This window comes from Lithobates pipiens, unplaced genomic scaffold (assembly GCF_037356315.1).
Source record: "Lithobates pipiens isolate NorthernLeopardFrog02 unplaced genomic scaffold, aLitPip1_a1.2 Scaffold_8, whole genome shotgun sequence".
Classification (NCBI taxonomy): domain Eukaryota; kingdom Metazoa; phylum Chordata; class Amphibia; order Anura; family Ranidae; genus Lithobates; species Lithobates pipiens.
In genome coordinates, this window is record NW_027507903.1 from 116400976 (window position 1) to 116426399 (window position 25424).

At 44.1% G+C, this 25424-nt stretch overlaps 1 protein-coding gene across 5 annotated transcripts in view; it reads right to left on the bottom strand.

The window, feature by feature from the left end:
* Nucleotides 1-5716: 5716 nt before the first annotated feature.
* The window catches only part of BBS4 (Bardet-Biedl syndrome 4), an 81252-nt gene continuing 61544 nt past the window's right edge, over nt 5717-25424 (bottom strand). For all 5 annotated transcript variants that reach the window (XM_077473073.1, XM_077473071.1, XM_077473070.1 and 2 more), the window contains 2 exons: nt 6098-6302; nt 5717-6016 (listed from right to left, as the gene is read on the bottom strand). In XM_077473073.1, coding sequence (XP_077329199.1) covers nt 5916-6016; nt 6098-6302 — 306 coding nt within the window. In that variant the 3' untranslated portion in view covers nt 5717-5915. The remainder of the gene's footprint in view (nt 6017-6097; nt 6303-25424) is intronic.

A 25424-nucleotide genomic window follows, 5' to 3' on the forward strand; every position in this document is an offset into this window, starting at 1 on the left:
TATGGACAATCACGTTAAAGTTTTATGATTTTGTCCACATTTGTTTTTCATGGACTATCACGTTTAAAATTTTTTGTTTAGCGCTGCACTATTGCACTTTATATTATTGTTTGATGAATCAGCAAATTGTGCCGGCTGCTGTTTTTTGAGTTAGCACAGACATTTGTTCACCTTGATTTATCTATAAAAAGTAGCTGATCCACCTAATGTATAGAATTCCCACTCATAGGACTATTTTCATCACACATAAAATATATTTCCTAAAATTCTGTATAGTATCTGGACTGGCTATAAAATAAAAGAACTCCCTGTGCCTGGCACACCAAGTATTATTATTATCAGACAATAGTGAAAAGGAAGAGGAATTAAACTAATAGAAGGAAGATGGTAATGAAAGGCAAAGAAGCTACAATGGCACTGCCATTTGTGAGCTGTGTAAGCAATTCATATACTGTGTGTGTATGTGTGTATATATATATATGTGTGTGTGTGTACATGTCAAAAAGTACACAAAACCTTCAGAAAGGAGCCCTGACTTGGCCTAGCTTTCTGTAACAAGATGTGTTTGTCAAGGGAAAGTGAGTAGAGGTCGACCGATATGGGTTTTTCTCTGGCCGATGCCGATATTTAGAAATCATGGCAGCCGATAGCCGATATGATATCGATTTTTTTTTTGGGCCGATATGTTAGGCCGATTTTATTTTATTTATTTATTTTTTTCCTTTTTTATTTATTATTATTTTTTTTTAATCCCCCTTGATCTAACACACCTTTCCCACTGGGGCGTTTTTCAGGCGCTTTTGGGCTAAAAATAGCGCCTGTAAAGTGCCTGCAAAATGGCTCCCCTGCAGTCTGTGTGAAAGACAGAGTGCTTTCACACTGAGGCGATGCGCTGGCAGGATCTTAAAAAAAAGTCCTGCAAGCAGCACGTTTGGAGTGGTGTATACCGCTCCTTCACCACTCCTGCCCATTGATATGAATGGGCACCACTGCCGAAGCACATGCAATGCGATTTGGCAGCAGTGCTTCATGGGCGCATTTAACCTCTTCCTTGGCGGCTAGCTGGGTTATATGTGCCCCACTAGCAGCCAAATAGCACCGCTAAAATGATGGTAAAGAGCCGCTAAAACTTGCGTTTTACCATCAACGCCTGCCCGCTCCAGTGTGAAAGCAGTCTTCATAAGTGATACAGAAAATTTCTTACATTTAAACATTTATTAAACATTTATTAAACAAAACAAACCTCCAATCATCCAAACAAAAAAAAAAAAAAAAAAAAACTATATATTAAATAAAAACAGGTAGTCAAAACTTTTGGACGAAAAAAAAAAAATGGGCCAACTTTACTGTTTTTATTTTATTTTTATTTTTTAAATAGTGTATTTTTTTCCCAAAAAAATGCATTTGAAAGACCTCTGTGCAAATGCCGTGTGACATAAAATATTGCAACAACCGCTATTTTATTCCCTAGGATCTCTGCTAAAAAAATATATATAGATTTTGGGAGGGTCTAAGTGATTTTCTGGCAGAAAATACAGGATTTTTACTTGTAAGCAACAAGTGTCAGGATTTAGTCTTTAAATGGTTAAACTGAGAACTCTACACACAGAGATGATTTCATTCATTCATAAGTGTAAACATTGTATCTTTCTGTTCTTTTCTTGGCAGCCTGCCCAGAGAGGAGGAAAGAAGTTTTTATGACAACTCAGGCAACTTACACTGACTTCTATTACAGAAGTCATTTCAAAGTCCCGCTGTAGTTCTAAATCGGCTTTTTATCAGCACAATCGGCCGATGCCGATTAATTAAAAAATGGCAAATATCTGGCCGATATATCGGTCGACCTCTAAAAGTGAGTTTAAGCCCTTGCCATCCTGCCCACCCACCTTCAGATGACAGTGGGGTGGTGTGGCTCTCGTTCTGGGAGGATGTCAGAACGGCCACTCTCGCGCACAGTGCGGCGGCCGCCCCATGTTACTCGGACACAGCGCGACCCTAATCTCTGTAAAGAGCCGATGACACTGATCATCAGTCTCCTGCCAACAATCAGTGCCCACCAGTGCAAGCATTCAGTAGCCATTAGAATGCAAGGCAGTGCTGCCCATTAGTGCCGCCTATCTGTGCCCACCAGTACCCATAAGTGCTACCTCATCAGCGCACACCAGTGAAGGAGAAAAATTACTTATTCACAAAATTTACTGAGAGAAACGAAGAAGCTTTTTTTTTTTTTTTCTTTTCTTTTAGTAAAAAATAAAAAAAACAGCAGTGATTGGATACCACCAAAATAAAGCTCTATTTGTGTGAAAAAAAAAATTATAAAAATGTCATATGGGTACATTGTAGCATGACCACTCAACTGTCATTCAAAGCGTGACAGCGCTAAAAGATGCAAAATGGCCTGGGCAGGAAGGGGGTGAAAGTGTTTTGTATTAAGGTGGACCGGAAGGATTTAGGCCCTTAATGACCAAGCCATTTTTTGCGATACGGCACTGCGTTGCTTTAACTGACAATTACATGATCGTTTGCTATAATAAATATCCCAAAAAAAATAAAAAACTGTAAAAAAAAAAAAAAAAAAAATTTCTTCATCAGTTTAGGCCATATGTATTCTACATATTTTTGGTAAATAAAAAAAGAAATCGCAATAAAGTGTATTTTGATTGGTTTGCGCAAAAGTTATTGTGCCTACAAAATGGGAGATAAATGTATGGCCTTTTCATTTTTTTTTTTTAATAGTAATGGCGGTGATCAGCGATTTTTAGCGGGATTTCGGCGGACAGGTCGGACACTTTTTTGGACCACTGACATTTATACAGCGATCAGCGCAAAAAATAGCCACAGAGTACTGTATAAATGTCACTGGCAGGGAAGGGGGTTAAGTGTTTCCTAGGAAGGTGTTTCTAACTGTGGGGCAGTGTAGTGACTAGAGGAGGAGACAGATCGCTGTTCCTAATCACTAGGAACAGTAGATCTGTCTATCCTCCCCTGACAGAACAGGTATCTGTCTGTTTACATTGACAGATCCCTGTCCTGTCTCTCTCAGGAGCGATCGTGGGGGGCGGACTTCACAGCTGTGCGCATGGGCATTGCTCGCACACGCCCATTAGTGGTCCTAAAGTGGCTGACATACAAGGACGGTGATTCATCCAGGAGAGCCAACCTGCCGCAGTACAACTGCAGCAGCTGGTCTTTACGTGGTTAAGCTAACATCAGCAGTTTCTGTATTGCTCAGCTGCAGCAGGCATACACAACAGGGAAAATGGTTATGCATTTACAGACTGGTAATTCAGTGTGTTAGGAATTTGCTGACAAACAGAGCAGCCTACAATCACCTGTACACAAAAGATCCCGATTTGCATATTCTCATAATGTAAAAAAAAGTTATACCCACACCTATTAAACTTTGACTGACACATGCCTACACTGTGGAGAGCATAAAACGATTGTTTAAAGTGGAACTGAATGCAAAAATCCTGAAAATTTTACTTTTTGTATGGCACTTCTGAAAAATAGCAGCACTTCCTGGTATGTCAGAGTGCCTACTGCCTCAGCTGTTTATCTTATAAATAAGAGTAAGGCATTGCTCCCTATGATTGCTAGTCTTGCAAGATTTGATGATATCACTAGTGTGCTACTCGCTGTTTTCCTTGCTGAAGGTTTTGACATGAGGAAACAAAGCCCTGCCTTTAGCAAGATGCCCATTACGCAGATAAAATGTGCATGTAAGTCATGCATGGTAAGTCAGTAATGGGGAAAGATCAACTGCAGGACAACCTCAGGTAACAATAGTCATTTTGGCCTCTGCTGCTTTATAACATTTTTATTTTAAATATACAGAGAACAGTAAAAAAAAAAAAAATAAAGTCTGCTGTATCTGGGTATATCATCTGCATAAACTGATGGTATACAGGGCAAATCATTATCTCTATCACAAATACAACATAGTAGATTAGAATGGGCTTGAGTGCACTCTTGCAGGATTTGGATCTCCTAGATCTGACATCACCAGTATGTGTATGTAATTATATATATATATATATATATATATATATATATATATACACACACACACACACACACACACACACACACACACACACACACATACACACACAGTGGGACAAAAAAGTATTTAGTCAGCCACCAATTGTGCAAGTTCCCCCACTTAAAAAGATGAGAGAGCCCTGTAATTGTCATCATAGGTATACCTCAACTATGAGAGACAAAATGTGGAAACAAATCCAGACAATCACATTGTCTGATTTTTGAAAGAATTTATTTGCACATTATGGTGGAAAATAAGTATTTGGTCACCTACAAACAAGCAAGATTTCTGGCTCTCACATACCTGTATCTTCTTTTTTAAGAGGCTCCTCTGTCCTCCACTCATTACCTGTATTAATGGCACCTGTTTAAACTTGTTATCAGTATAAAAGACACCTGTCCACAACCTCAAACAGTCACACTCCAAACTCCACTATGGTGAAGACCAAAGAGCTGTCAAAGGACACCAGAAACAAAATTGTAGACCTGCACCAGGCTGCGAAGACTGACTCTGCAATAGGCAAGCAGCTTGGTGTGAAGAAATCAACTGTGGGAGCAATAATTAGAAAATGGAAGACATACAAGACCACTGATAATCTCCCTTGATCTGGGGCTCCATGCAAGATCTCACCCCATGGGGTCAAAATTATCACAAGAACGGTGAGCAAAAATCCCAGAACCACATGGGGGGACCTAGTAAATGACCTGCAGAGAGCTGGGACCAACGTAACAAAGGCTACCATCAGTAACATACTACGCTGCCAGGGACTCAGATCCTGCAGTGCCAGACGTGCCCCCCTGCTTAAGCCAGTACATGTCCGGGCCCGTCTGAGGTTTGCTAGAGAGCATTTGGATGATCCAGAAGAGGATTAGGAGAATGTGATATGGTCAGATGAAACCAAAGTAGAACTGTTTGGTAGAAACACAACTCGTCGTGCTTGGAGGAGAGAGAATGCTGAGTTGCAACCAAAGAACACAATACCTACTGTGAAACATGGGGGTGGTAACATCATGCTTTGGGGCTGTTCCTCTGCAAAGGGAACAGGATGACTGATCCGTGTACATGAAAGAATGAATGGGGCCATGTTTCAATGAAGGAGTAGCTTCGTAAGAAGCTTTTCAAGGTCCTGGAGTGGCCTAGCCAGTCTCCAGATCTCAACCCCATAGAAAACCGTTGGAGGGAGTTGAAAGTCCATGTTGCCCAGCGACAGCCCCAAAACATCACTGCTCTTGAGGAGATCTGCATGGAGGAATGGGACAACATACCAGCAACAGTGTGCGACAACCTTGTGAAGACTTACAGAAAACGTTTGACCTCTGTCATTGCCAACAAAGGATATATAACAAAGTATTGAGATGAACTTTTGATATAGACCAAATACTTATTTTCCACCATAATTTGCAAATAAATTATTTCCAAATCAGACATTGTGTCTCTCATAGTTGAGGTATACCTATGATGACAATTACAGTCCTCTCATCTTTTTAAGTGGGAGAACTTGCACAATTGGTGACTGACTAAATACTTTTTTGCCCTACTGTATATATATATTATATACTGTATATATATATATTTTTTTTTTTCTACAGTTTAATAATGGTTGGGGGCAGGGGGCTACTGAAAAAGCATTTGGCATGGAAGGCCTGTTTTAAAGAGGTTTACAAAATGATATAAATATCAACGAAATACTTTATTGCGTCTATATATACAATGTATCGTTTTCTGCCTCCCATAAAGACAATGTAATCTGTACATATATTCAACACTGTAACATCTAAAATCAGTTAAGTTCAGCTTTGTCTTATAAAAGCATAGAGAGATCTTTTTTTAGACAATCTATTTAAGCAGAATAATCACATATAAATTAAAATTAGCTGGCACCCCTCTTGAAGTCTGTTGCCGAACCTGAGCTTGTAGGGTCCTCTGGCTCCAGTGGTAGGGATGGAGGTTTGGAGAGAGGTGCATTGGATCCTAAAAAAAATGTATGGTATGGATTTTTATTTTAGCTGTGCAGAGCATAAAGGGTTACGATTATTTTTCAGTGTGTCTTACCTGCTGGAAGGGCAGCCTTACTGTATCCAGCAGCAGACGACATTGCTCTACCCAGAGCCTGATTTGACCCCAGCGGAGTCTGTTCTGTTCCTGGTCCTTTCACTCCTGCTTTCTGCTTAGCTTTTTGGTCTTTAGTCTGTTTTGTCCACACAAGACTTTCACCAACCTGCAGGGCTGCCCCTAACTTCTGAGCCATGTCCACCATCTAAAGAGTCAGAAAAAGACCATGAAAAACTTGAAGGTTAAATAGAGACTTTCCAAACCAATAGCACATGTATTCCTAAGTGTTCTTCTAACAGGTTGATTAGCTACTTTTAATACTTATAAAAGTTTTGTATTTCATATTTTTATATCAGCTATTTGGATCACGTGGTAACCATGTTTCTCTAACAATCGACCCCAAATGCTTTTTTCATATTACAGGATTTCAGCTGAAGTCAATGGATCCAACTCATAACTCAAGAGTGAAAAGCCAGGAAAGTAAATCACTGGAGGAGCTTAAGTGAACCTGTAGCCAGACCTTGGACATTCAAGTATTTATATAATCCGAACAATCTGTATTTAAGCTTTCAAAAAACAGGCCCACGCTGACCTATGTAGCTGCTGAAAGTGTGGAGCAATTCTTCCTCAAATTTTACAGCAGAAGTAGTGATGTCATTCAAGATTCAACAGAATAATAAACATCGTCAGTATCTCTAACCATTCCCAACAGGCGCAGAGACAGTATTAAAACCTGTCAAAATTTCTAACCCTTTGCCATTAAATCCAATAAAAAAAAACAGTGGCTATAAAAAGTCTACACACCCCTGTTAAAATGTCAGGTTTCTGTGATGTAAAAAATAAAAAATAAATGAGACGAAGCTCAATCAATTCAGAACTTTTTCCACCTTTAATATGACCTATAAACTGAACAACAAACAAACCTTTCCTGACGCCTTCATAGCAGCACACACTGGGGTTGTGACTCCGCCCCCACAACCTGACAGGATTGGATTAGCTATAAATTTGAAGGGGAGACCTCCCGCTGCATTCATTCTCTTTTTTATCCTCACCTGACGGGTTGGACGGACAAAGTTTCCTGTTACAGATGAAAAAGCCTCTACCGCATTCGCCCCAGCAGGTTCAAGCCTCTCCTGTTTGGAAGTCCCTCCTGTACAGTCTCTAAAGGAGCTTCTATGGAGGGAGCCCCCCGCTCTGGTGGTCTCAAGGGGCTGTTTTTCTCTGGCATATTACAAGCTTTAAAGAAGCTTCTTTCTGCAGTGGATTCCCTTCTTTCCTCTTTCCTCCTGTTGCTGGCTACTGTTTAGTATGCACCTAGCCTCCTTAAGTTAAATTCATTCATTTAATAAAATAGTACCTTATTATTCTCATGAAAGAGGGACAGGGCTTGCTGGTGCCTGTTGTCCCTCATGATCGCCGTCTGTTTCGCCGCTGTGCGCATGTCCACTATGTAGTTTTCTCCTACCTATGTTTTTCCTCGTGTTTCCCTTTTCCAAGATGGCGCGGGGGTGCTCGTGTCACTTCCGCGCATGCGCGGAACGTCATTCAGCGGCGGAATGGCGCCATTTTTTAAAAACACAGTGTCTGTGTAAATTCAGTAGATGCTGTATTGCCTCCTGCTGCTAAAAAAAGGAAAAGACTGCTCTGCATGTTTGGAATAGAAATTCTACTAAAGGTAAGCCCTGTGGGGATTCCTGATATTGTTCCTGTTTTAATAATTTTAAATAAATCTTTAAAAAAAAAAAAAAAAAATTATTTAAATAATTTTAAAATATATATTTGATTGATACTTTTTTTTTGTGCATTTTTGAACAGTTTAATGTTTAAAAAAAAAAAAAAAAAAAAAATATATATATATATATATATATATATGGATATAATAATAAAGGGTATGTATATGGTGTGTGTGTATGTATGTATGTATATATATATATATATATATATATATATATATATATATATATATATATTGTAGACATGTCACTGGAGAAGTGATCGAGGGGGTGTACATCTCACCTAGGTTGCTACACAGTGTGAGATGGTAAATCCAGGATGGATCAGTTTCTCAGCAGCGATATGCTGCTGAGTTGTTATTTAATTTTGCCGGGCCTGGGTTTATATGGAATGGCAGGTAGGTTTGGTAGAGGGACCTGTCATTCCACATCCCCCGATCCAGTTCTGGGTTTGGGATCAGGTGAGCTTGGATCCTAATTAGCCTGGGAAGCTAAAGGCTCTGTAGGGTCTGCAGGTGATTGCTTCTCAGCCAGGGAATGAACAATCTGTGTGTTGAAGGAAGCTGCAAGCACAGCCACTGCTGGAGCAAAAACTCACCCTGCGATATCCAGGCGAAAGACGCTGTGTTTGTAAGTGTCAGATAGGTGAGCAGAACCTGTTAGTAAGCGCCCAGCCGGGCTAGGACTTTTATTTTTGTTGTACTTAGAAAACACGGTGTTGCTGTATATTTTGTTTGCTGGACTGTTTGTACCACGAATAAACGCCAAGATCTGCTTTATAAATTCCAAGTCTGCTGTGAACTGTGTCCAAACACACCCTACCCCGGGAAGATCCCTTACAATTGGTGTTCGAATGCGGGCAAAGTCGGTTGCTAGGGGCAACGGTGTGGACAGACTTGGCTACAGCTGCTTATGTCTTGGGTGAAAGCTGCAATGACACTCCAGGAACAGTCCAGCAACATGGAGGAGATGCTGAAGCAGTTTATGCAAGTGAGTTTGCAACAACAGCAACGACATGAACAGTCCATGGCTGCACAACAGCAGGCTCAGATAGAGGCCAATAGACGACATGAACAGTCCATGGCTGCACAACAACAACTTATTGAGCACCTGATAGCAAATCGAGAGGCGCCTGTGGTGATGGGAGCCGCTCCAGAGATTTTTTCTGGGAGAAGGACTGTGCAGAAAGCGCTGCAAAAGATGACTGCTGAGGACGATGTTGAGGCCTATCTAACAGTATTTGAGCGCGTGGCTGAGCGAGAGAAGTTACCAGCCGCTGAGTGGGCAGAGGTAATTGCGCCCTATTTAACAGGTGAACCTCAAAAGGCCTACTATGACCTCAGTGAGCAAGAGGTTAAGGACTATACTCGGCTAAAAGAGGAGATGCTTGCCCGACTAGGAGTTACTACTGCAGTCCGTGCCCGGAGGGTACGCAACTGGAGCTACAGTCTGGACAAATCAGCGAGGTCCCAGATGTATGACCTAATCCATTTGGCAAGAAAGTGGTTGGAGCCAGACACTTCTACTCCTGCACAAATCCTAGAGAAGGTCGTGATGGATCGCTACCTCCGAGCCCTTCCTACTGACTTGCAACGCTGGGTGGGACAAGGTGATCCTAAGAATGCAAACGAACTTGTCAACCTTGTGGAGAGGTTCCAGGCGACTGAGGACTACCTCCGTGATGTTCCTGCAGCATCTTCACCTCCCCGGAGCGCCAGATCTGTGCCGTCAGCTGGTAAGAGACTTCCATCTATTGGGGGAGTGTGGAGGGGTGCTGATGGGGGGAAAAGGGCTCAAGTGGTGTCTCAGGGACAAAAGACTGGTGATGGTCCCGGGTGGCTAAGGGGCTCTGAAAAGGACTCCTTGCCAAAGAGACCAGGCCCTATCCAGTGTTGGAGATGCCATGAGGCGGGACACGTGTCGGCCCATTGCCCTCTTACCTCTGAACCCATGGAATGTGACGCTAGCCGGCGTCAGTCGCTATTTGCGGAACCATCTTGTGCTGCAGTTCCTGGACTAGAGACTGAACCGCAAATCTGCGATATTACAATCAATGACTTTCCTGTTAAAGCGTTAATGGACTCAGGAAGCCTTGTAACCTTGGTGCATGCTAGCCTGGTGACTGGGGACTTAGAGTCTAAAAAGCATATGAGTGTTGTGTGCATACATGGTGATACAAAAATGTACCCTATAGTGCTGGCTAAAGTCGGGACTGAACAAGGCACCGTACAATATGAAGTGGGTGTGGTTAAAAACCTCATGCATAATGTAATATTGGGGCGCGATTTTCCATTATTCTGGGCTCTCTGGGAAAAAAGAAAAATCCCCAAAAGGAGTGAGGATACCTCTAAGGGGGTTGCCTTGTCCACTGTGAATGATAAAAGTATGCAGGATGAAAATGATTGTTTTCCTTTACAGGTCCTGGCTGGGGAGGAGGAGGCTCCTCCCACTGAGCAAAATATACTAGACTTAGAGGTGTCTAGAGATAATTTTGGGGCTGCACAATTACAGGACCCCACTCTCAAAAATGCGAGAGAGCAGGTTGCTGTAATGAATGGGGTACCTCAGGAACCAGATGCTGAAAAAAGATTTCCACATTTTTCGGTGACTAATGATCTTTTCTATAGGGTTAATAAGGTTAAGGATGAGATTGTGGAACAGCTTCTGGTACCTAAGCCGTACCGGCGTCAGGTGCTTGACATGGCACATAACCATGTTCTTGGGGGACACTTGGGGACTGACAAAACGCGAGAGAGGGTTCTCCAGAGGTTTTTTTGGCCGGCCATATATGATGACATTAAAAAATACTGTGAGTCGTGCCCCACATGTCAGGTTAGTGCCCCAGTGTCACATTTTCGCAGTCCTTTGGTTTCGCTCCCTATTATAGAGGTGCCTTTTGAGCGTATTGCCATGGATTTAGTGGGTCCCATTGTAAAGTCAGCTAGAGGACACCAGTATATTTTGGTAGTCCTGGATTATGCGACCCGCTATCCTGAGGCTGTACCCTTAAGAAACACTGCATCTAAAACAATTGCACGTGAGTTGTTTTATATGTTCTCTAGGACTGGGATCCCCAAAGAAATCCTAACTGACCAAGGTACGCCATTTATGTCGAAAGTAATGAAGGAATTATGCAGACTATTTAAAATCTCACACATCCGTACCTCTGTGTACCACCCCCAGACGGACGGATTGGTGGAGAGATTTAATAAAACTTTGAAACATATGTTGAAGAAAGTGGTGGCAAAAGATGGTCGTGACTGGGATCATTTATTACCCTACCTCATGTTTGCTATTAGGGAGGTGCCCCAAGCGTCCACAGGGTTCTCACCATTCGAGTTGGTCTATGGTCATCACCCTAGGGGTCTACTAGACATTGCAAAAGAGACATGGGAGAATGAGTCCACCCCATACAAGAGTGTTATTGAGCATGTAGCACAAATGCAGGACCGTATAGCCACTGTAATGCCCCTGGTAAGGGAACACCTCCAGAGAGCTCAAGAGGCCCAAAGTAGAATTTACAACCGGTCCGCAAGAATCAGGACATTCAACCCAGGCGATAGGGTCCTTATACTAGTCCCCACTGTTGAGAGTAAATTCTTGGCGAAGTGGCAAGGTCCTTATGAAATTGTTGAAAAGATCAGTGAGGTGAACTACAAGGTGCACCAACCAGGTAGAAGGAAGCCTTTCCAAGTTTATCACATAAACTTGATCAAGCCCTGGAAAGACAGGGAATCCTTGGGGGCGACAAATACTGTTAATAATTTGTCACAACCAATCCCTCCAGTCAAGGTAGGTGATACTCTATCAGTGTCACAGAAACAGGAGGCTCAGGAATTTTTACAGAAAAACAAAAACAAGTTCTCTGACCTCCCAGGGAGTACACACCTCATCCATCATCACATTGAAACTGAGCCTAGAAGCAGAGTAAACCTTAAGCCCTATAGGATACCCGAGGCACGTAGGGAAGCCGTATCTGCCGAGGTAAAACGTATGCTTGCTCTGGGGGTAATTGAGGTGTCACAGAGTGAATGGTCCAGCCCAATTGTGCTAATCCCAAAGCCCAATGGAACTTGGAGGTTCTGTAACGATTTCAGAAAGTTGAATGAGATCTCCAAGTTCGATGCGTATCCTATGCCCAGGGTAGATGAGTTGATTGAGAAGTTGGGTAACGCCAGGTACATAACCACCCTCGATCTCACAAAGGGCTATTGGCAGATTCCACTTTCTGACGAGGCTAAAGAGAAAACTGCTTTCTCCACCCCTGATGGGCTATTCCAGTATGTAGTGATGCCGTTCGGGTTACATGGAGCGCCTGCAACTTTCCAGAGGTTGATGGACTTGATTGCGACCACATCGTGATTACTCAGCCGCCTACCTCGATGATGTGGTCATTTTTAGCCCTGATTGGGAAAGTCACCTCTGTAAGGTACAGGCGGTGTTGGATGCCATAAGTGATGCAGGGTTGACCATAAATGCCGAGAAGTGTGCTCTAGCCCTAGAAGAGGCCAAATATCTGGGCTACATTGTTGGAAGAGGATTGGTTAGGCCACAGCTAAATAAAATTGAGGCAATACAGAATTGGCCTAGACCCCTGACAAGGAAACAGGTTAGAGCTTTCCTGGGTATTACGGGTTATTACCGTAGATTTGTGCCGAAATTTGCCTCAGTTGCTGCTCCGCTAACTGACTTGACAAAGGGCGGAAAGACAGCAATGGTCACGTGGACCCCAGAGGCCGAGGAGGCTTTCCAAAGCCTTAAGTCTGCCTTGTGCCAACCACCTGTGTTAGTCACCCCCGATTTCAGGCGAGAATTTCTGGTCCAGACAGATGCCTCTAGCACAGGCTTAGGTGCAGTACTCTCACAAGTAGTGAATGGTGAGGAGCATCCGGTGACGTACTTGAGTAGAAAACTAACCCCGGCCGAGAAAAATTATGCCATTGTGGAGCGAGAATGTTTGGCAGTGAAGTGGGCCCTAGAATCTTTAAAGTATTACTTGCTAGGCAGGAAATTCAAGTTGATGACAGACCATGCCCCCCTAACATGGATGAAGTTAAACAAGGAGAGAAATGCAAGAGTGACTAGATGGTTTCTCTCCCTACAAAACTTTAATTTCACTGTGGAACACAGGCCAGGGAAATTACAGGCAAATGCTGACGCATTGTCAAGGGTAAGTTGTCTGTGGGGACAAAAGGCTCAGCCCTCCGGTCTGAAAAAGAGGGGGGGGATATGTAGACATGTCACTGGAGAAGTGATCGAGGGGGTGTACATCTCACCTAGGTTGCTACACAGTGTGAGATGGTAAATCCAGGATGGATCAGTTTCTCAGCAGCGATATGCTGCTGAGTTGTTATTTAATTTTGCCGGGCCTGGGTTTATATGGAATGGCAGGTAGGTTTGGTAGAGGGACCTGTCATTCCACATCCCCCGATCCAGTTCTGGGTTTGGGATCAGGTGAGCTTGGATCCTAATTAGCCTGGGAAGCTAAAGGCTCTGTAGGGTCTGCAGGTGATTGCTTCTCAGCCAGGGAATGAACAATCTGTGTGTTGAAGGAAGCTGCAAGCACAGCCACTGCTGGAGCAAAAACTCACCCTGCGATATCCAGGCGAAAGACGCTGTGTTTGTAAGTGTCAGATAGGTGAGCAGAACCTGTTAGTAAGCGCCCAGCCGGGCTAGGACTTTTATTTTTGTTGTACTTAGAAAACACGGTGTTGCTGTATATTTTGTTTGCTGGACTGTTTGTACCACGAATAAACGCCAAGATCTGCTTTATAAATTCCAAGTCTGCTGTGAACTGTGTCCAAACACACCCTACCCCGGGAAGATCCCTTACAATATATATATATATATATATATATATATATATATATATATATATATATATATATATATATATATATATATATATATATATAATATGTATGTGTATTTATATATATATATATATATATATATATATATATTTAATAATGCGTCGGTAGGAATTTCAGTATTTCTTCCCGCTTATGCGTTCCTTCTTACATTTTAGACTGTCCTGTACCCTTTTTTCTTATGGAGTCCACTGCCCACGCAGACCACCATCAGCAAGTTAGGTAAGAGGCTATACCGGTTAGGTATGTATTGAAGGGGAGATCAAAAGAGTGCCAGATGCTTAGTACTGCCTTTCTTTTCTTTCGGCAGTCCAGCTGAGTCAAGAACCACAAGTTCTAGACAGGGGAGAAGATCCAACCATACCTCAAGCAGGAAATCTCGCAGAAGTCGCTCAAGATCCCCTTCACGCCACCGAAGGCATAGCCATTCACGGCATAGCCATTCACACCATAGCCAGTCAGGACGCAGAAAATCTCCCTCGCACCATCAGAGTCACCATGCCCGTCCTGCAGCAAATGCCTGCTGGGTATGCGGTGCCCCGGCTTTGCCAGACAAGCTCGCTTGTCGCTCCTGCTTCAGTGAGGCCACCAGAGAAAAGGAGGCAGATGCTAGAATGGCCACGGATCTCATTAGGGAGTCTGTTCGGGAGACATTACTGGGATCAGCCACCCCAGCAGTGGATAGAGCAGTTCCTAGCACGTCCTCGGCGGAACCTCGTCTCACCCCAGCATCAGAATCCTCCTCTGAGGATGAGGGTCAAGATTTGTCAGCCGGCTTTGATTTTTCCCTGGTGGAACCTTTTGCAAAATCCGTTAAGGAGGCAATTGGCTGGCAGGAGGACGCGACTAATCCCCCTAAAGTACGGAAATATTTTCCAAACTTAAAAAGGGAGCCAGAGACCTTTCCTTTTATCGAGGAACTTGAAGATCTCATCCGGGATGAATGGGAGAGATCAGATAAGAGAGCTAGCCTCTCCAATAGACTGGCAAAAATGTATCCCTTAAAGGAAGCGAAAGTGAGGCCCCTAGTAAATGCCCCCATCGTTGACTCGTCATTAATGCGCCTTGCCCGTCATGTAACCTTACCGATCGAGGATGCGGTTTCTTTCCGAGATGTTTTAGATCGAAAGATGGATCTGGAATTAAAAAAAGCTTATTCCACAGCTGGAGGGGCCTGTAGGCCAGCGATTACTACGGCGGCAGTGGCCAGAGCCATCTCAGGATGGGCTTCCGGAGTGGAGAAGGACCTCAAGGACGGCGTCGTGATGGAGAAAATAATATCCTCCCTGCAGGAGATCAGACTCGCAGGAGATTTCGTGGCAGAGGCTTCGGTAGATGTTATTAGATCCTCTGCCAGGTCAATGCTGGCTTCAGTAACAGCTAGAAGGGCTCTATGGCTGAAAGCATGGATAGCAGACGCAGCCTCCAAAACGAATTGGTGCAGGATTCCATACGACGGTTCAAACCTGTTTGGGGCCAAGCTAGATTCAGCCATCTCCAAAGTTTCTGGAGGGAAATCAGGTCTGATCCCTTCCGATAGAAGACCTAGGGCTCAGAGAGGCCCAGCTTTCAAACGTAATTTGCCAGATAAATACCGAGAATCCAGATCCTACCGTCCAGGTAGGGAGTTCAGAAGGGACTGGAGGAGCACAAAACCCTCATTTCTTAAATTGCAGAAATCCAAGGCCACCCCGGCTAGGGATCAGCTGAAGTCCTTTTGAAGATCCGCCTGCCCACCTGGCCCAGGTGGGCGCCAGGCTGAAAAGCTTTTTCAAAATCTGGGCGAGACACATAAAAGATCTATGGACACTTTCCACAATAAAATTGGGTCACAAATGGAAGTTCAGGAACAGTTTTCCACCAAACTACTTCCGCTCAACCAGGCTCCCGTCTTCACTATCCAAAAGGAGCCTGTTAGTAAAATATATAACAGAGCTGAAACAAAAGGGCGCAATCCTAGAAGTGCCATCACACCAAAAAGGGAAGGGATTCTATTCCCCTCTTTTTTTAGTGAAAAAGAAGACAGGCGACTTAAGGCCCGTGCTGGACCTCAAGAGACTCAACAGAGGCATCCAAGTGGAATCCTTCAAAATGGAAAGTTTACAGTCTATTCTTCTAGCGATAAATCTAAACGACTGGATGCTTTCTATAGATTTGTCAGATGCTTATCTTCACGTGCCAGTTCACCCGTTTTTTCAAAAGTTTCTGCGTTTTGCCATAAAACAGCACCACTTCCAATTTCAATGTCTTCCGTTCGGCATTTCCTCGGCTCCCAGTACATTTACCAAAGTTCTGTTGCCACTAGTAGCTTTCCTCAGGGAAAAGGGTTTGCGAGTCCATCACTATCTGGACGATATCCTGCTGCTGGCAGAAGATCAAGAATCTCTGATTCTTCACCGGGAGATTCTCCTTGCGACCCTTCAGAGATTTGGATGGATAATCAACTGGAAGAAGAGCAGTCTGCAACCTACACAGAGAATGACCTTCCTGGGGGCAGACCTGGACACCAGATTGAACAGGATACAGCTTCCGCAAGAGAAAGTCAAACCTCTAGTATGGAAAATGCACAGACTATTGACAACAAATCAGTTGCCAGCCAGAGCCTGCCTAAGCATACTGGGGTCCATGTCAGCGACTATACCCATGATACAGTGGTCACAATGGCACATGAGACTTCTCCAGAACTCATTTCTCAGGCAGTGGGATGGAGTATCGATGCGCCAAACCATCTTTTTCCCCAGTTCGGTAAAACAGTCGATATGGTGGTGGACACACCGCAGCAATCTCGAGAGATACAGACCAATAGTCCTTCCAGATCCAGAAGTAGTAACTTCGGACGCTTGCCAGATGGGTTGGGGAGCCCATTTTCAGGATCAGGCAGCCCAGGGGCAGTGGCTTTTTCAGGCATTAGGCCTAGTCTCCAACATTCTGGAACTCAGGGCAGCTTTCCAAGCTTTGAAAGCCTTCGCGCCACTACTGAGAGGCAAGAATGTAGTTATCCGCATGGACAACAAGGTGGCAGTGGCCTACATTCAGAAGCAGGGAGGTACCCGCAGTGTCACTTTAATGGAGGAAGTTCGACCCATTTTAGAGTGGGCTCAGATTCACCTTTCAAGCCTAAGAGCAGTATATGTTCCAGCAGCACAAAACATGCTAGCCGACTGCCTGAGCCGAGAAGTCTTTTCCAACAACGAGTGGTCCCTGAATCCTCAAACCTTCACTCTTTTGACGAATCTTTGGGGAATGCCAGAGATAGATCTAGCGGCTACCCCAGCAAATACCAAATGCCTCAGGTTCCTATCGAGGGGGTCATTCCCATCAGCGGAGGGGGTGGATTGTCTGACCCACCCATGGAACTTCAAGCTGGGATACATTTTTCCTCCGGTTCCATTAATCGCAAGATTTCTGTCCAGACTCCGGAGATCCTCAAGGACGGTGATCGCAATCATCCCACTATGGCCACGAAGGCCATGGTTCACAACTCTTCTGCAACTCAGCCTTCAACCTCCTATTCCCCTGCGGGTATCTCCGGACCTTCTATCCCAAGGTCAGTTCCTACATCCAGCTCCAGAAAGGTTGCACCTGATGGCCTGGAGGTTGAGAGGGCTAGGCTGAGAGCTCAGGGATGCTCTCAAGAAGTCATATCAACTCTGATGCAAGCCAGGAAAACCACGACCAATTCCATTTATTCTAGAGTTTGGGAAAGGTTCTGCTCCATGGCCCAACAAAAAGGATGGAACAGCGTCTCTCCGGAACCTGCTCACATCCTGGAGTTTCTCCAATCAGGGGTCAACAAGGGTCTGAGCCTAAGTACCCTCAAAGTTCAGGTGTCTGCCCTATCAACCAAAACAGATACGAAATGGGCCTTTCATCCTCTAGTTGTCCAGTTCTTGAGAGCTTATCTGAAAATCAAACCCCCCAGAAGGCCGATTTTTCCGTCATGGGACTTATCAGTAGTTCTTCACGCCCTGTCTTCACCTCCGTTTATTCCATCTGAAAAGATCTCCCTATGGGACTTAACTTTAAAACTGACCTTTCTGATTGCAATCACATCAGCAAAAAGGGTATCAGAAATACAAGCTTTAATGATCTCGGAACCACATTTAGTTCTTTTTCCTGACAGAGTGGTTCTAAGGCCCTCGGAGCAGTTTATACCCAAAGTGGCCACTCCATTTCACTACAACCAGGAAATTGTTCTTCCTTCCTTCTCTAACGATCAGGGAGATCCACACCCTCTGGATGTAAGGTCAATCATCATCAATTACCTATCTACTACTGCCTCATTCAGAGGGACAGATTCTCTTAGTCATCCCTCATGGATCCAAGCGAGGTCAAGCAGCTTCTTCACGCACCATCGCTTCCTGGCTGGTTAGGATCATTAAGAAGGCATATTCCTCTCAGCAACTAGCAATTCCTGAGGGCATCAGGGCTCATTCTACAAGGGCAGTGGCTACCTCCTGGGCAGCATATTGCAGAGTATCTCCAGAGACAATATGCAGAGCAGCATCCTGGTCCTCCAGGCATACCTTCATTTCCCATTACAAGGTGGATTCAGCTCACTTGTCCATGACTGACTTCGGCAGATCTATCATTAGAGCAAATTCTTCCGCATTATAAGGAATTAAAGTTTATTTTACTTGCACCCACCCGACTGGCGAGTCATTTCCCAGTGTGTGCTGCCATGAAGGCGTCAGGAAAACGGAAAATTGTATACTCACCTTCCGTAATTTTCCTTTCCTGACGCATCTTCATGGCAGCACACGGTTCCCTCCCTGTCTCTTTGTGATGATATATACGAAGAATGCAGCGGGGGGTCTCCCCTTCAAATTTATAGCTAATCCAATCCTGTCAGGTTGTGGGGGCGGAGTCACAACCCCAGTATGTGCTGCCATGAAGATGCGTCAGGAAAGGAAAATTACGGAAGGTGAGTATACAATTTTCCGTTTTTAGGTAGAGGGAAGTAACTAAAATATGGTTGTATAACTGTGTACACCCTTAAACGAATACTTGTTGAAGCAACTTTTGATTTTATTAACCGGTTCCCAACCAGCCGCCGCAGTTTTACTGCGGCAGAATGGCACGGGTGGGTGAAAGGACGTTACTTTACGTCGCGCATGCCTCCTAGGTGGCCACGACGATCGGATTCATTTCAGAACCGATCAGTCTCCAGGCCCAGGCCAATGATTTCTGGCCTGGACCTGCTGATCGGTTCTAACAAATGAAATGCTTCCCCTGCCTGTAAGTGTAAACACAGGCAGGGGGAGTGATGTCACCTCCTTCTCTGGAATTCTTTTCCATTCAAGAGAGAGGAGAGAGGACATCCAAACGCGAGTTGCACCAACACTACACTGACACAGTACATGTAGGCACACGTTTCACTCCACTCCTTGTCACTGTGTCACCCAGTGCAGTGTTCATATTTTTCTTTGATCAATGTACTGGTGTCATTTGTGACACTAACCGGTTCCCGACCAGCGCATGCCGATGTACGTTGGCAGAATGGCACGGGCAGGCATATTGGTGTACAGGTACGTCCAATCTTTAATGCCGCCCTGCCATCACGAGCGCACCGCCACGCTTGCGTGCTGGTCGGGACCCCCGTGAGTCCGGTCACGGGTCCCGCGGACTCGATTGCCGCGGGCATACCCACGATCGTCTCACGGGGTGGCTGAACGAGGAAATGCCATTGTAAAGAGCATTTCCCTGTTCTGCCTAGCAACTAGTGACGCTGATCTCTGCTCCATGTGATTGGAGCAGAGATCAGTGTTCACTAAATTAAAGCCCAGCCCCCAACAGTTAGTAACACACCCCTAGGAACACGTAAACCCTACACTGCCACCCACTGGTTAACCCCTTCACTGCCAGTGTCATTTACACAGGAATCACTGCATTTATATAGCAGTGATTGCTGTATAAATGACAATGGTCCCAAAAATGTCCGATGTGTCCGCCATAATGTCGCAGTCACAATAAAAAAAAAAAAATCGCTGATCGCCGCTATTACTAGTAAAAAAAAATATTAATAAAAATGCCATAAAACTATCCCCTATTTTGTAAACGCTATAACTTTTGCGCAAACTAATCAATAATTGCTTATTTCAATTTTTTTTTACCAAAAATATGTAGAAGAATACATATCGGCCTAAACTGAGGGAAAATTTTTTTTATATATTTTTGGGGGATATTTATTATAACAAAAAGTAAAAAAAGAATGCTTTTTTTCAAAATTGTCGCTCTATTTTTGTTTATAGCGCAATAAAATAAAAAAAACGCAGAGGTGATCAAATACCACCAAAAGAAAGCTCTATTTGTGGGAAAAAAAGGACGTCAATTTTGTTTGGGAGACACGTCGCACGACCGCGCAATTGTCAGTTAAAGCGACGCAGTGCCGAATTGCAAAAAGTGGTCTAGTCTTTGACCAGCAAAATGGTCCGGGGCTGAAGTGGTTAATAAAGGTTTAACCCTTTGATCACCCTGTCACCAGTGATCACCGTATTAGCGTCATGGGTGACACTGGTTCGTTTTTTTTTTTTTTTTTATAGCATCAGGGCACTCACCGTACATTACCTAATAAAAGGTTTAACCCCCTGATCACCCAGCGGGCGATATCAGTTAGGTTTTAGAGTCAGTTAGGGTCTGCGTTGCCCCAGGCAGCGTCAGATTAGTGCCAGTAGCGCTATCACCCATGCACACACCATACACCTCCCTTAGTAGTATAGTGTCTGAACGGATCAATATCTTTGATCTGATCAGAACTATATTAGTGTCCCTGATAGTTTAGGGTTCCCAAAAACGCAGCGTTAGCGGGATCAGCCCAGATACCTGCTAACACCCACGTTTAGCCCCTCCGTCCAGCCCAGCGCAGTATCAATCGATCACTGTCACTTACAAAACACTAAATACATAATTGCAGCATTTGCAGAGTCAGGCCTGATCCCTGCGAACGCCAACAGTTTTTTAGTAGTGTTTGAAGCAGTCGCCGACAGTCAAGTGCTCTTTTTTCCTGTGGGTTTCACTAGTTGTACCAGTAAATTTAGAGGCCAGAATGTCCAATCGAAGGTACACTAGTGAAGAGGCCTATACGTTTCTGAGCATGACAGATATTAAAGAGGAACTCGCCCATCTGTCAGATTCAGGCTCAGAATACAAACCTGTAGACAGCAGTGGCACCCCGACAGATAGCTCTAATAACATAGTAGTGGTCCCTGACAAGGTCAGGCATACCCGACCCCGTTCTTCTGCTGTTGTTGAGGTTCAAGAACCGCGGGGCTCTCGTATGGAGCAGAGAGCCAGTACTAGTGCTGCTCATCCTTCTGGTGAACTGGCAAGCACCAGCGGCCTAGTAAATCCTGGTCGTACATCTAGAACTGCAGTTAACACTTGGTGACATGGTGAGTCCCATAAGTGCAGTTCAAGCTGGTGAGGTGGCAAGCACAATTAGTGTTCAGCCACAACTAGACAAAGACAGGTCCATCGAGCCCATATTGCCCTTCCTGCTGCATTTGCCAATCCGAATTGGGAGCCCACCACTTCTACAGCACCTCTACATCCCCCATTCACTGGCCAACCCGGAATTCAGGTGGAAACAGTTGATTTTAGGCCACTTTATTTTTATTCGCTGTTTTTCACAGAAGATCTCTATAGATCTATTGTCGACCAAAGCAATTTGTATGCTGGTCAATTAAATCGCTGCTAATCCCCAGTTGACCCTTGCCAGAGATTGGAGACCTATTACGGTCTCTGAATTTAATACCTTCCTGGGCCTATCCCTCCTCATGGGCATAACAAAAAAAAGTGAGTTGTGGTCACATTGGTCCACTGATCCAATTCCCCATATGCCCTTGTTCTCTGCCTCCATGACCAGGACACGATACGAGCAGATCTAGCGGTTCATGCATTTCAATGATAATGAACTCTGTCGTCCTTGGGGTGACCCTGAATACAATTGGCTCTACAAAATTCGGCCCCTCATAAACCACCAGTTTGCAGCCTTGTTTACGCCCGATCAAGTTGTCTGCATTGAAGAGTCCCTGATTACGTTTTCTGGCCACTTGTCATTCAAACAGTAACTTCCCAGCAAATGTGCCAGATATGGGGTCAAGATGTATAAGGTCTGTGACAGGGCAACAGGCTATACATATAGTTTTATGGTTTACGAGGGAAGAGATAGTTACGTAGAGCTGGAGAACTACCCAGGCTACATAGGGAGCGCTGGTAAGATTGTGTGGGACTTGGTGTCGCCCTTATTCGGAAAGGGGTAGAGAGCCTGCTTGAGATGTAATAATTTGTTGGCTGTGTAGTGGAGGGATAATAAGAATGTTTTCGTTCTGTCCTCCCTTCACGCAGACACAACGGTCCAAATTCAAACGGCGACTGGTGTTGTAGAGAATCCCCTCTGTGTCCACGAATACAATCTTAACATGGGAGGGGTGTACCTCAACAACGACCAGTTGTTGGCACTGTACCCAATTGCCCATAAGGCCAGACGCTGGTATAAAAAATTGTCTGTATATTTATTCCAATTGGCTCTGCTAAATGCTTATGTGCTATACAAAGCTTCAGGACAAACTGAATTCTTCCTTAAAAATGGAACTTCCGCTTTAAGGGAAGGTGACCCCCTGACATTCCACATTTGGCATGTCATTTTATTGGGGGGGGGGGGGGAGTGGAAACCCTCTCTTTAGAGGTTTCCAGCTCTTACTTCCTCCCGGGGCACCGCAGCGCCAGTAGTAAGTTCACCTCTCCCTCCTCCCTCTCGGTAATCACCTGGGATACATCACAGGTCCTAGATGTTTGCCGGCCAGTCACAGTGCACAGCGTGGCTCACACATTTGCAGTGTGTGGCCGGCTGTGAAGCCACAGCAGGGCGCTTACAGTGATAATGCTGGCGCCGCAGAGAGGAGGAGGAGATGAGAGAGGCTTCATTCCCCCACCTCGCTGGACCCTGGGATAGGTAAGTGTCCGATTACTAAAAGTCAACAGCTGCAGTAATTTAATTTTTTTTTTAATTTAGTCGGAACTCTGCTTTAAATTCCAAGAAGAGATCATCACAGCCCTTCTGTTTCCAGATGGTGCTGTGGCCCAACTTCCCAATCCAAATGCAGTGAGCCGGTTGCATGAGAGGCATTTTCAGTATATCCTCCCCGGTACCCTTACCTAAAGAAGATGTTGTGTCTGCGGAAAATACAGATATAGGCATGACACCCGCTTTTATTGTCCCTCCTGTCCTGACAAACCTGGTCTTTGCATTGGTGAATGTTTTGAACGCTACCACACACTAGTGGAGTATTAGCGTAGGGTATAGCATTGCACAGTCCTAGGGTACACTTACATGGGGTCTCGAAGGATGAGATGGCCATCACATTTTGAGAGACCCTAATCTGGAACATTTACAGTTAATATAAAAGTGCAAAAAAAAACAACACAAAAAAAAAAGCCAAAATAATTGTGGTTTTATTTTTCTTCTCTCTCTTATGTTCGCTCTCTAATGTTCTATATCTATTGTTCCTGTATTTTAGAACGGTCATTTTTTTTTTTAAACTACTTAAGGACCGCCTCATGTACATATACCTCGTAACTTTGAAGAGGGATATCTCGGTAACGGCAGCAGCTGCTGCCACAACCGAGATATCCTTCTTTACAGGAGGCGGTCCTGTGTACGATAACGGTGGTCTCCGTGGCGGGTTCACCACAAGATCACCATTATCGGCGGCGGGAGAGGTGCCACCCCCCTCCTGCCGCTCTCCAGTGCCCTCCGCCGCTTAGCGGAGCCGCGGCAGTGGCGGAGGCGATCGGGTCCTTTCCTCGGCTGCGTATGGAAACGAGAGAGGCTAAGATGGCCCCCACTCGTCTCTATACCATAGGAGGGCGGAAGCGATGTCAAAACGTCACTTCTGCCCATACCTCTTAAAGGTATATTTTTTTTCAATGTCATTTTTTCAAATTAATTTTCTTTTCTTTTTTTTTATTGCATTTAAGTCCAAATATGAGATCTGGGAACTTTTTGACCCCAAATCTCATATTTAAGAGGACCTGTCATGCTTTTTCTATTACAAGGGATGTTTACATTCCTTGTAAAGGAATAAAAGTGATCCATTTTTTTTTATAATTTTAAAAAATAAATAAAGTAAAACACCCCGTCCCGATGAGCTCACGCACAGAAGCGAACACATATGTGAGTAGCGCCCACATATGAAAACGGCGGTCAAACCACACGTGAGGTATTGCCACGATCGGTAGGGCAGGAGCAATATTTCTAGCCTGCTCTGTAACGCAAAACATGCAACCTGTAGAATTTTTTAAATGTCGCTTATGGAAATTTTTGAGGGTAAAAGTTTGACGCCATTCCACGAGCTGGCGTAATTTTGAATCATGACATGTTGGGTATCAATTTACTCGGCGTAACATTATCTTTCACAATATAAAAAAAAAAATGGGCTAATTTTACTGTTGCCTTATTTTTTATTCAAAAAAGTGTTTTTTTTTCCAAAAAAAGTGCGCTTGTAAGACCGCTGCGCAAATACGGTGTGAAAAAAAGTATTGCAATGACCGCCAATTTATTCTCTGGGGTGTTAGAAAAAAAACAAAATATAATGTTTTGGGGTTATAAGTAATTTTCTAGCAAAAAAAAAACTGTTTTAAACATGTAAACACCAAGTCTGAAAAAGAGGCCTGGTCCTTAAGTGGTTAAACTATGTTTTATTGTATTTGCTTTGCAGGTATGGTATTGTCTTACTGTTTTATTGTTAACCATCATTTGCTTAGCAGGTACGCCATTCAGCTGCAGCACAGGTTTATTTATTCTGACAGCAACAGCGTTTGCTCCCACTAGACGTAAAGCCGTGACTTCAGCTCTGTGGGAGTGATTTCACCACCACATTAAAAAAAAAAAAAAAAAAGAGCATATATGTCAAAGCATGGGGGCAGGGGTGGAGGAGCGATTTGCTCCCAACATTAGGAGCAGATTGCCCCCATGCTTCAGCATATCTTTTTTAGACACAGATTGCGTTAAAAAAATCATTAAAAAAATGAAAGTTGTTTTACTTTCTCCTTGTAGAAGTCTATATTGGACGAAACACATAGGGCCCGTTTTCTCCGCTCCCCACATTCCTTTTTACATTATGTGATCACTATTTTATTTTGTTTTGTAATTATTTTATCTGTCGTGTTTTATAAAAATAAATAGCCATCTTGCTTTTTGATCTACAACATTGGGAGCTTGTGTCCCTTTATGTTTTTCATACCACCTGCTCTAAGAGATTGCTGACCACCTTGGGTGAAACATTGTTGCTGGGTTTCCTTATATCCTGGATTCGACTGTGCAAGGGTCTCCAGAGGACATTGCGGATTGGTCGGCATGGATGGAGGATCTTTCGTGACCTGTTACCCCCATTCCTGCGTGACTGCTTCTCTTTATGCGTTTATGATCTGGTGTCGCTGACATGCAGGTCCACCAGCTCTGGTAAGAGTACCCATTCTTATTTTTCTCCATAGATGCCATTACCTTCAGAGGTCCAGTCTATTGTTGGCTATTTCTGTCTACGAATTGGTTCGGTTTACGACGGACCCATCAAGTATTCGGATGGACACTTTGTGGACTTATTTATGCACTTAATCACTGATTTGTTTATTTTTGTTGCTGTTTATATACTATAAGCACATGTTATTTAGAAACTAGCGCTACATTTTATTTTCCTTTTCACATGAATATTTGTCACATTCGTA